Source organism: Abramis brama, assembly GCF_963993115.1.
Source record: "Abramis brama genome assembly, chromosome: 12".
NCBI classification, from domain to species: Eukaryota; Metazoa; Chordata; class Actinopteri; order Cypriniformes; family Leuciscidae; genus Abramis; species Abramis brama.
The window spans coordinates 11,417,356-11,430,267 of record NC_139974.1 but is presented as its reverse complement, the minus strand read 5'-3'; the positions used below and the strand labels follow the sequence as shown (position 1 = coordinate 11,430,267).

Below are 12,912 nucleotides of genomic sequence, written 5' to 3'. Positions count from 1 at the left end.
AATCAGTATCAGTGGGAAAAGTCGCTTATAATAAGCGGACATGGCAACACGGCAGAAGAGAGGCAGGAAGTAGCTGCGTGACATGACGGCTAAAAGCCAATTGGCTTGTTCAACTTGAACCGGGGCTGCACAGACCGATCGGTTTATGACATCAAAGTACCGCGAGAGCGATTCAAAAGCATACCGTCTGCTCTCTAATCACTCTCGCGGAACTTTGATGTCATACACTGATCGGTCTGTGCAGCGCTGGTTCAAGTTGAACAAGCCTAATAAGAAAAGGTAATTATGTCACATGATGAGGGAGAATCTTTGGGGAAAATGCATGTCTGCGGAGTGTAGCAAAGGGGCGTGATTCGCTTAACAAAGTAAAATTCTATCTATCTATCTATCTATCTATCTATCTATCTATCTATCTATCTATCTATCTATCTATCTATCTATCTATCTATCTATCTATCTATCTATCTCATGTGTTTCTGGTTCCCGTTTCAACCACTGGGCGTCACTGTTGATTCGAAAATTGAGTCAGCAACCTAATTTTCCCTCTGTAAAATGTATGTAGGGGCACCGGGGCAAGTTTGCTGATGGCTTGCTTTTCTCAAGTCATGTGAGTTCACATGAGTGACGGGAGGGCAGATCATATGATACCTCAAACACAAACAACCTCAAACACTGCATGCGCATAGCATACACACACACACACGTTTGGTTCACTATCATATGGGAACTACCCATGGATGTAATGGTTTTTATACTGTACAAACTGTATAGTCGATCCCCTTACACAAACCCTAACCCTAACCCTACCCGCCATCACAGAAAACTTTCTGCATTTTTACATTTTCAAAAAAAAAAATTCTGTATGATTTATAAGCGTGTTTCCGCATGGGGACCTCAAGTGACACGAGTCCCCATGAGTCAGTGTGCATTCAGGTTGAAGTACAGAACAGAAAAACAAGCACACACACACACACACTTTTTTGTGCTCTCTCACACAACTGTTTGTTCACTTACATTTACATATTCACTTTTAAAATGTTGGCCTTACTACATGACTGTTTCTGCTGCCGCTTATAGTATCTAAAGTGTTCCAAAAACAATGCAGCACTTCGACCAGATGAAGATGAAATTCACACATATTGAATGGAAACCAAACACTCCAGCAATTGACTTTGAGACCGCATGGCTCCTGGATCACATTATTTTTATGGTCTGGTCCTAGTGCGCAAGCTTCCAGTGAAGTTCCAATGCAATACATTAATCAATGAGCTTGACAGAGCAATGGTAAACAGGAATGGGACCTTAAATGAACCATTCATGGAGAAACAATATGCTTTTTATCTTTGAGTTCAGAGGAAGGTTATACTAAAGTGACAAAGATTTGTCACTATTAATTCCCCAAATCATCATTCTTTAACAACCTTAATGGGTGTGTCCATGCTTCCTTTTGCTTTCCTTTGAAACCGCAACATTCCTCAGCCAATCAAGCGATGCATGGCCCCATGACATCACCGCCTGTGGAATGAGCTGACATGAAGCCTGTACTGGTGAGTTGCCAAGGCAACCAGCAGGGATGGAAGGAGTTTCAGTGGACCGTGTGGGCTTGTGGGGTTTTGCCACTGATTCCCAGCAGTATGGTGTCAATTAAAGAAGGGTAGAAATCATGATCTGGGACTAATTTAGTGCATACCACCACAATGGGCTTAAACCGCACAAGGCCAGAGTTAAATACACGGCGAAGACTTGACGACCTTGTTCTAGAGTGCTTGTAAAATGAATCTGGTTAACGAGGTGCGCAGTGGACATGCCAGGAGTTGCAGCGGATGTGGATCCGTGTCTGAAAGCATTTTGGCATTCTCTTGAAATTTTAAACTGAGTCAAGAACTCCAGACACATGGAACCAGTTAGCCTGACGTCGTCATACTCAGGTTCTAGTCAGAATATGAGTCTGATTCTGCTCCATTGGGCTGTGATTATGGGGCGTGTTTCAACCGAACCAGGAAAGAAAATGGTATAGGATAAATCAATTGGTTAGACCTACAGCCAATCAGAGCAATGGAGAAACCACAATGACCACATGGTTTTCATTGCGCCCCATCTTCTTAGCGACCATCGGGGCCAGCTAATAAATTAAATCCCATGGAAGGACAGCAAAAACATCTTTCCGATCGACAAATGCCTTGATCGCGGTTCTCTGTTCCTCTTTTAAAATGAATGCGCTGTCGATATCTTCTAACAGACGCGCTGGCAGTATCTTTGTTGTAAACGAATTCAACCCAAGCGCTCTTTGGTGACGTGGATAATTACGTTACTGTTGATCATCTGTCCTTCATCGTATAAAGCCCGCCCTTACAATTTGATTGGTCCGAACAGCTCTGGTTCGAGCATAGTTGCTCCACAACGGATCAAGTCCAGACCGAACTTCCCGACCTCAAATGTTGTGGGCGGGGCTAAGTTCGGCTGGCATCCAGGCTAGGAACCAATAGAAGTTAATGCTGAATTCTGAAGAAAATGTTATCCGTCGCTTGTGCAAAATTTGCTGCCACAATGATAGGGTGCTGTGGGTGGTCGCTAGGGTGTTGATAGGTGGTTGTGAGAGTGTTCTGGGTAGTAGCAAGGGCATTGCTAGGTGGTTACTAGGGAGTTCTGAGTGGCTGCTAAGGGTATTGTTTTGGGGTTTCTGAAAGGTTGCTATAGCATTGCTAGGTGGCTACTGAGAGTTCTGGGTGGTCGCTAGGGAATTGCTAGGTGGTTGTTAGGACGTTCTGGGTGGTTGCTACAGCATTGCTAGCCAGTTGCTAGGTCATTGCTAGATGGTTATTATGAGGTTTTGGGTGGTAGTTAGGGGTTCAATGTGTTTCATTGCTTGCTGGTTGTTAGGGGGTTATGGATGGTTGCTGGGGCCAGAGTCCTGCAACGGGTCGGGTACCCGCATAAAAGTGGCTAAAACGGGTGGATTGTGACATTCCTAAAATTCACGGGCGGGGATGCGGGCGGATAATGAACTCCTTGCGGGCGGGTAACGGATGAAAAATATGTGCAATATTTGTATGTCTAAATTACCATTACACATACGCAAATATGTGTTTTAGTCAGGCCGTCCTTAAAAATATTCTTGTTTGCAGTAACCCGACCGACCCTGTCAATTTAGGACCAACCCAATTATTTTTTTTCCCCCTTTTTAGTCCGACCGACTTGCCGGTAGTGAACTTGTGTTAAGACCTACCGATTTTTTTTTTACTCTTCAAACAACTAATACAAATGCAATAAAATGATATTAATTATATTTTAGTAAGTATTGTGTATATAAATTGCCCATATATAGGCCTACATACAAACATATATACATATGTCTTTCTTTTAAATAAAAACCGGTGGCGTCATCTATGATTATAAGGGCTGTAGGCTATATGCGAAATGAAACCGAAATCGCGACACTCAGGGCCACGAACCTACAATTAAAACTTTCACAGAGATCTCAAACAAACATTAAAAACACCAAATATTAAGAATTGGCATATCAAGCAAAATAATATTGATAAATGATCGAAAATCGTAGCCTATCTCCCCCTCCACAATGCTCACCGGCAATGCTCCGACATTACATTTCTCTGTACTGTATGTGTTGTAGCCCTGTCATTAAAAACGATTTAGTTTCATATTCATGTTTAAATAAAATAATATATTTTTTTAAATTTCATGTTGATTATATGAAAAGTGAAAAGCATGAATAAGATAAGATGATCCCGAATATCGGGAGACAAATGCAGTGGGCAGACATGATTTTGAACATTTCATTAAGTTTATGTAGAAAACCTTTCTTTAAAGTGAATTTCGTTTCGTATTAATTGTATCTTAATTTTAATCAATGTTTCATCAACCAATTTATTGGATTCAATAAATAGGAGGTAAATAGGCTATAGCAGGCAATAATCACGACACGGTGGCGCGGGCGCGTGAACTTGAGGCTCGTCTCTTAAATAAACCAAAACTCAGCGTATAAGCTACTTGCCTCACAGACCTGAGAAATAGAAATCATGAAATGTCTACTTTTAAACAAAACAATAAAAAAAAATAAAAGAAAAAGAAAGCAGACTGCTCTCTGCTTATGCAATCCGTAATGTGATTTTCTCTCTGGCGCGCTCACTACTGCGAAGATCGCGAGTCAGTCAGCATCGTCAACTTCAACTTTGACACAGAAAACACTTGTTTATTAATAAACAATTGAAATGTATCCTTGATATATTTGACATATTAATAATCATTACTTTTCCCAGTTCTTTGTGACAGCTTTTAGGTGCGTTATTGGCAGCGCACCCTATGAACGCGTCCCCACCGCTCAATAGATTTTAGCTTGTGTGTGATTTATCGCGGGCACGGGTCGGGTAACGGGCCGAATATTAACGGGTCTGGGCGGGTGCGGATTTAATTTTGATATTATCACGGGTGACGGGTCGGATCTGGTGCTGAACTTTGCGGGTACGGGCGGGGGCGGGTCTCCAAAAATGGACCCGTGCAGGACTCTGGCTGGGGCATTGCAAGTTGGTTGTTATGGCATTTTGTGCAGTTTCTAGGCATTGCTTGGTGACTGCTAGGGGACTCTTTTGAGGTCTCTGATGGGTTGCTAAAGCACTGCTAGTTGGTTTTTATGGTGTCCTGGGTTGTTGCTAGTGTATTGTTAGGTGGTTGCTGGGTTAGTGTATTGTTAGGTGGTTGCTGGGTTAGTGTATTGTTAGGTGGTTGCTGGGTTAGTGTATTGTTAGGTGGTTGCTGGGCTGTTGCTTGTTGGGTTCGAAGTGGGTGGATTCTGGAATCCACTGCTGCTTCAATGTATATCTAATGAGTGATTATAATCACGGTATTAATCAATATTTTTCCTTCTAAATATCAAATGAGTTGAATGACTTCTCTAGGCTTGTGAGATTTTACTTTGTTATAGAAGTTACCAGTGTGATACTGAAATGTTCTTTTTTTAATGTATTCTCTAATGTCTGTATTTGATATCTGAAAGTAGTAACAGTGCTTCCAGAAATGAAATATGGACTTGTTTTACATACATCTGTTTTTCTAGGGTACCCTGACGACTATTAGTCACAGGGGTCATTGAAGTTTATAGTTTAAGGGACCATTTCTCAATTAAAGCCTTACTTTCCAGTTAGATTAAAGTGTCATCTCCTTGAGAGAGAGAACGTATTATCTTGATGTTTTGAGAGGACTCTCCTGTTTATAGTTGCAAACCTGGCCAAATCCAACCTTGGCAACGCTGTGTGTCGGTGTGTGTGTGTGTTAGTCTTTTTAGTTACAGGTTAAGGAACCACTGCATTATTGAAGATTGACTGATTTCTTGTTCTGGACATGTTGGCGCCCAGCAACCCAAATCTGCGACCTGGAAGGTCACGACGTGCCTAACTACAGGGTCCAAGTGTCAGCTGCATAATCGATGGAGATATGCTTCAGTCTATCTGTATATGTGTGGAAAATTACTATATTTATCTAGTATGTAACTGTAAGCGGGGCGTCCTACGAACTCCATGTGAGTCTTGAATCTGACTTCTGCTGATGAAACTGCACACTAACTTCAGTAAAACTTTTCGTCAATTTATTATAATTCTGACTCTGGGTCTTCATTCATCATATCTGGTTCTGGGTCTTTGACTGTAAATCCCCTTACAGGTGGTTGCTAGGTTGTTGCTAGTGTATTGTTAGGTGGTTGCTGGGTTAGTGTATTGTTAGGTGGTTGCTGGGTTGTTGCTAGTGTATTGTTAGGTGGTTGCTGGGTTAGTGTATTGTTAGGTGGTTGCTGGGTTGTTGCTAGTGTATTGTTAGGTGGTTGCTGGGTTAGTGTATTGTTAGGTGGTTGCTGGGTTAGTGTATTGTTAGGTGGTTGCTGGGTTAGTGTATTGTTAGGTGGTTGCTGGGTTAGTGTATTGTTAGGTGGTTGCTAGGTTGTTGCTAGTGTATTGTTAGGTGGTTGCTGGGTTGTTGCTAGTGTATTGTTAGGTGGTTGCTGGGTTAGTGTATTGTTAGGTGGTTGCTGGGCAATTGCTATATGGTTGTTATGGTTGCTGGGTTGTTGCTAGTGTATCGTTTGGGGTTTGCTGGGTGATTACTATGGTTGTTAAGTGGTTTCTGGGTTGTCACTATTGTTAGGTGGTTGCTGGGTTGTTGCTAGTATATTGTTAGTTGCTGGGCCATTGCTATATGGTTGTTGGGTGGTTGCTGGGTTAGTGTATTGTTAGGTGGTTGCTGGGTTGTTGCTAGTGTATTGTTAGGTGGTTGCTGGGTTAGTGTATTGTTAGGTGGTTGCTGGGTTAGTGTATTGTTAGGTGGTTGCTGGGTTAGTGTATTGTTAGGTGGTTGCTGGGTTAGTGTATTGTTAGGTGGTTGCTAGGTTGTTGCTAGTGTATTGTTAGGTGGTTGCTGGGTTGTTGCTAGTGTATTGTTAGGTGGTTGCTGGGTTAGTGTATTGTTAGGTGGTTGCTGGGCAATTGCTATATGGTTGTTATGGTTGCTGGGTTGTTGCTAGTGTATCGTTTGGGGTTTGCTGGGTGACTACTATGGTTGTTAAGTGGTTTCTGGGTTGTCACTATTGTTAGGTGGTTGCTGGGTTGTTGCTAGTATATTGTTAGTTGCTGGGCCATTGCTATATGGTTGTTAGGTGGTTGCTAGGTTGTTGCTAGTGTATTGTTAGGTGGTTGCTGGGTTGTTGCTAGTGTATTGTTAGGTGGTTGCTAGGTTGTTGCTAGTGTATTGTTAGGTGGTTGCTGGGTTGTTGCTAGTGTATTGTTAGGTGGTTGCTGGGTTAGTGTATTGTTAGGTGGTTGCTGGGCAATTGCTATATGGTTGTTATGGTTGCTGGGTTGTTGCTAGTGTATCGTTTGGGGTTTGCTGGGTGATTACTATGGTTGTTAAGTGGTTTCTGGGTTGTCACTATTGTTAGGTGGTTGCTGGGTTGTTGCTAGTATATTGTTAGTTGCTGGGCCATTGCTATATGGTTGTTAGGTGGTTGCTAGGTTGTTGCTAGTGTATTGTTAGGTGGTTGCTGGGTTGTTGCTAGTGTATTGTTAGGTGGTTAGTGTATTGTTAGGTGGTTGCTGGGCAATTGCTATATGGTTGTTATGGTTGCTGGGTTGTTGCTAGTGTATCGTTTGGGGTTTGCTGGGTGATTACTATGGTTGTTAAGTGGTTTCTGGGTTGTCACTATTGTTAGGTGGTTGCTGGGTTGTTGCTAGTATATTGTTAGTTGCTGGGCCATTGCTATATGGTTGTTGGGTGGTTGCTGGGTTGTTGCTACAAGTGTATTGTTAGGTGGTTGCTGGGTTGTTGCTAGTGTATTGTTAGGTGGTTGCTGGGTTGTTGCTAGTGTATTGTTAGGTGGTTGCTGGGTTAGTGTATTGTTAGGTGGTTGCTGGGCAATTGCTATATGGTTGTTATGGTTGCTGGGTTGTTGCTAGTGTATTGTTTGGGGTTTGCTGGGTGATTACTATATGGTTGTTAAGTGGTTTCTGGGTTGTCACTATTGTTAGGTGGTTGCTGGGTTGTTGCTAGTATATTGTTAGTTGCTGGGCCATTGCTATATGGTTGTTGGGTGGTTGCTGGGTTGTTGCTACAAGTGTATTGTTAGGTGGTTGCTGGGTTGTTGCTAGTGTATTGTTAGGTGGTTGCAGGGTTGTTGCTAGTGTATTGTTAGGTGGTTGCTGGGCCATTATTGTTGTTAGGTGGATGCTGGGTTGTTCCTAGTATATTGTTAGGTGGTTGCTGGGCCATTGCTATAGGGTTGTTAGGGGGTTCTAGGTTGTTGCAAGGCCTAGGTGGTTGTTGGGATTTTCTGAGTGGTTGCTACTGTAGGCCATTTTTAGATGGTTGTTAGGGAGTTCTGGGTGGTTGCTAGATGGTTGTTGGGTGGTTGCTGGAGTTCTAGGTGGTTGCTAGGTTGTTGCTAGTGTATTGTTAGGTGGTTGCTGGGTTGTTGCTAGTGTATTGTTAGGTGGTTGCTGGGTTAGTGTATTGTTAGGTGGTTGCTGGGCAATTGCTATATGGTTGTTATGGTTGCTGGGTTGTTGCTAGTGTATCGTTTGGGGTTTGCTGGGTGATTACTATGGTTGTTAAGTGGTTTCTGGGTTGTCACTATTGTTAGGTGGTTGCTGGGTTGTTGCTAGTATATTGTTAGTTGCTGGGCCATTGCTATATGGTTGTTGGGTGGTTGCTGGGTTGTTGCTACAAGTGTATTGTTAGGTGGTTGCTGGGTTGTTGCTAGTGTATTGTTAGGTGGTTGCTGGGTTGTTGCTAGTGTATTGTTAGGTGGTTGCTGGGTTAGTGTATTGTTAGGTGGTTGCTGGGCAATTGCTATATGATTGTTATGGTTGCTGGGTTGTTGCTAGTGTATTGTTTGGGGTTTGCTGGGTGATTACTATATGGTTGTTAAGTGGTTTCTGGGTTGTCACTATTGTTAGGTGGTTGCTGGGTTGTTGCTAGTATATTGTTAGTTGCTGGGCCATTGCTATATGGTTGTTGGGTGGTTGCTGGGTTGTTGCTACAAGTGTATTGTTAGGTGGTTGCTGGGTTGTTGCTGGGTTGTTGCTAGTGTATTGTGGGTGATTGTTGGGTTGTTGCTAGTCTATTATTAGGTGGTTGCTGGGCCGTTTCTATATGGCTGTTAGGTTGTTGCTAGTGTGTTGTTAAGTGGTTGCAGGGTTGTTGCTAGTGTATTTTTAAGTGATTGCTGGGCCATTTCTATATGGCTGTTAGGTGGTTGCTGGGGTTGTTGCTATATGGCTGTTAGCTTGTTGCTAGTGTATTGTTAGGTGGTTGCAGGGTTGTTGCTAGTGTATTTTTAAGCTGTTGCTGGGCCAGTTCTATATGGCTGTTAGGTGGTTGCTGGGTTGTTGCTAGTGTATTGTTAGGTGGTTGCAGGGTTGTTGCTAGTGTATTGTTAGGTGGTTGCTGGGCCATTATTGTTGTTAGGTGGATGCTGGGTTGTTCCTAGTATATTGTTAGGTGGTTGCTGGGCCATTGCTATAGGGTTGTTAGGGGGTTCTAGGTTGTTGCAAGGCCTAGGTGGTTGTTGGGATTTTCTGAGTGGTTGCTACTGTAGGCCATTTTTAGATGGTTGTTAGGGAGTTCTGGGTGGTTGCTAGATGGTTGTTGGGTGGTTGCTGGAGTTCTAGGTGGTTGCTAGGCCCTTTGCTAGGTAGTTGTTAGGGTGGTTGCTAGAGGGTTCTAGGTGGTTGCTATGTGGTAAGTATAAAAACTAGTAATAGATTCACTATTACTAGTTTTCATTCGTACCACCTAGCAAACTCCACAAAAATATAGTCACTGCATCTGATTTTTTTAAGAAGAGCTTATCAACTTTTTCAGCCTCTTCCAGAAAGTGTGTAAACTTAATGGCAACCTCTGCACACTGCAGCATACATAAACTTAGTGGGTTATATGAGCTTAAAACTCTTAACAGGACCACTGAGAATCGTAGAACACGCATACTCAACACAGCATACTGAAATTATGTGTAATCTTGAATAAGTCCACTGTGAGCTCTGTTGTCTGGGAACCTGGAAAATCCATCATTGGCAGCCGACTGGAAAAACACAGCAGTCTTTGAACTGTTGAATAAATGTGTGTCTGTGGCAGAATGGAATAAAGAGTTTAAAGTACATCAGCAACTTTTTGCATCATTTATTCATACTTTTTTATTTTATTAAACTTCCAGATGCATGTGCCCTAGATTTAGAATAAAGCAACAGTCTGGATCATGGATCTGGCTGCAGAAAGACACAAAAAAAGAGAGGAATGAGAGCCATTCTCACTGACCTCATGCAGTAACTAGCTGCAGATGGGAGAGAGAGCAGAGGGAATATAACCTTCAAAATATGAAATCATTTTTCTTTTCTAACGTTTACTCACTCTTTCCATACCTCTCCCTCATTCCCCCTTTACTCTTTGCCAGGAAATAATTCAACAATTGATGTACACTCGTGAAATACAAATTTATAGTGTTGTTCAAACCAGCGAGTGGTTGGATCAGGAGACAGAAAGCGAGAACAGACACAAAGGACACTTTGAAGAGAAGGAATGAGGCAGAAAATAAGTGGAAAAGTGCAAACAAGGTCAGTGTCAAAGAGATTTATATATCCAGGCAAGATGATAACAGTGAAGTAGTCATGGGGTTTTGGGGGGTTTATTTGTATAAAGGTTTATTGCCAAAAACAGTTTTGATTGATAAGCCACATTGTGGCATATACATGAAACTGCAAAATAAAATGCACAAACAACAACAATAAATACACTTTTCAGATAATGCACCAAAAAGAACAATGCAAACTCACGACTATCTTTATACAAGTACCGCCTCTCACCCTTCAAACATCTCTCCTTCTCTGATACACAAACTTAGCACATGTGAAACATAAAAAGTGGAAGGAACAGGCTATTTGTACAATGATAAACTAGTATTTAGCACACTGTGGACATCGTTGAGATGGAATGAACTGAGGTCTAAGTACCCTTCAGTCTCGTTCATACACACGGGTGCAGACGACATCTCCGGCTCTCATGGTCTGGAAAATAAACATCAGAAACCACCAGCAACTGTTTAAACAATTTAAGATTCATATCCGATGGGCTTAAACATATTAACACATGTTAAATATTCACATGTCGAATCAGATCTTGTTCTCTGAATGAATTCAAAGCATTGAGGGGCCTGTTTACTGTAAGCGGCCTTAATGGGAGCTGTGTGACTTCTAATAATGTGAACATACTCATCATCAATATAATGAGAATGAATGAACAACATCTATCACTGTAAGGTGTTGAGCATTTTAAGATGCTCATTAGAGTAGGTTGGTTGTACTCTATATTATATGCTACTGGCATAATTCAGTTGAATATATTCAAATAGCCTAAGTGGTGTACTTACGAGAATCATCTGGCCATCATTGGTCAGTTCACGTGTCCATGATGTTTCAGGCCCCTCCCCCTTCTGCAGTGTCTGCTCACACGTGATTTTACTGTCTGTTTCCCATTTGGGAAAACTCTTGAGGGGAAATTGAAATAGTTAGAAAACAACAAAGAGCTGGGATATTAATTTATAATGTCTTTATAGTCACATTAAAGGATTGTTTGCTGAAAACATGCATCAAAGTTTTTGTGTGTATAGATCAAATAAAGTTAGCATATATATTAATATTTTGTGTTAGTGTTATTTTGTGAGTTTAGTGTTAGAAAATATAAATAATAATATAGTTTATAATATTTATTGATATTGTTTTCTAATAGTAAACTTTATATATGATAATTATAATACATTTCCGTCTTATGTAACATGCTTGAGCAATTTCCAGAGAGAAAAATATGATGTACGGAATGATGGATTGATAGAGAGATGATGGATGGATGGATGGGTGGTATTACTGTGCATGGGCGTCCATCCACCGTAGCCTCGTTGAAGGACTCGCCCACCGTGAAGGACACATGAGTGGTCCGCACGCTAGTGGAAGTCTGAATGGAGAGGCTTTCCCCTTGCTGTGTAATCTCAACAGCTGGTTTGGAGGCTGCTGCAACTGCAATCTTCCTCAGAAAGACATTTACGCCTGTTGAACACACCCACAAATGTGCTAAGAAATTAAAAGGCCATTTATCAGAAATCAAAGCCGTTTTTCCTACGCCCAATTTCCTGTGTTTAATGAGCATGTCCAATTTCCACGGGAATGTTTTACGATTTAAACAGCGGTTGCATATTTATGCAATTAAAATTTGGTGCCCCAGTCTTAATGTTTACACCAAGGAAATATATTTCTTTTTAAATATTGAGTCACGACAGTGGATTCATTATATTTCCTTTAGGGGCAACAGCATACTTAGTCTGTTTGAACTTCCTCTGGCGTGAATAATTGGGGTCGAGGGACGGTGTGTCTGCAGAGCCGAACGGCTGGCCGAGGGGCCCCGTGTCAGGGTTTGTGAGGCTAATCACAATCCCATGAGGAAGTGAAGCATAACATTGCTCCATGCAGATCTCCATTGATTGTGCTTATGGTCAAACTGAGTCATAGATATATATATATATATATATATATTTTTTTTTTTACACTTTATTTTGATGGTCCACTTTAAACATTCTACACATTCTACTATCTATAAGTAACTTTGCAACTTATCTGATAACACTTTATTTTGATGGTCCCCCAACAGACATTTTACTGACTATAAGTAACTTTGCAAGTAGGCTACATGTCAGCTTATTCTGCTAATCTGAACCCTAACACCTAACAGTCTACTACAGTCTACTAATACTCTAATGAGGGTTAGTTGACATGTAGTTGCAAACTTATAGAATTTCTAAAGTGGACCATCGAAATAGCTTTTTTGGTTCGATTTATAGCAAACAACAAAATTATAACAAAATGGCTAATTTTATATTGTAATTTTTTTTTTTAAAGTAATAATAGTTTTTCTTTAAAGTAGGCTAAGTAATAATAACAAATATATACCTCTTATCCCAGCACTTTTTCTGACTTTTAATGAGGCTTTTTTTTCTCTTTTACAAGGCAGAAACAACAACATAGATTTTACTTTTAAGCCTCACAACGTTTATCAAAAAAAAAAAAAAAAAAAAAACCCGGCACGAATACAAAGATCAAATGTGTTTTAAACTTTAAAACTTTGAATGATTTCTCCTTTTAATAATCTCAGACATATTCTTTTATAATAATGAAAAATCTTTAAAAACTCACCGAGAGCTTTCAATAGCTCCTCGAAGTTTTCTGAACTTTTCATTTTCCAGGATCCAGAAAAGTCAGCAAACGTTCTCTCCACGTTTGATTCCATGTTTCTTCTTATCTTTTCTTTCAAACAGTTGTTTTGGACGGCTCTTCTCCTCTCATCTGCCGGCGTTCAGCAGTCTTTCTCTCTCTC

The 12,912-nt window shown here is 41.1% G+C and overlaps 1 protein-coding gene across 1 annotated transcript; it reads right to left on the bottom strand.

The window, feature by feature from the left end:
* Nucleotides 1-10,158: 10,158 nt before the first annotated feature.
* On the bottom strand, nucleotides 10,159-12,912 carry crabp2b (cellular retinoic acid binding protein 2, b). Its single transcript, XM_084132174.1, has 4 exons — nucleotides 12,732-12,912; nucleotides 11,413-11,591; nucleotides 10,919-11,035; nucleotides 10,159-10,556 (listed from the first exon to the last, which is right to left on the bottom strand). The coding sequence occupies exons 1-4, from the start codon at nucleotides 12,823-12,825 to the stop codon at nucleotides 10,506-10,508; spliced, it is 441 nt and encodes a 146-aa protein (XP_083988300.1). The 5' UTR covers nucleotides 12,826-12,912; the 3' UTR covers nucleotides 10,159-10,505.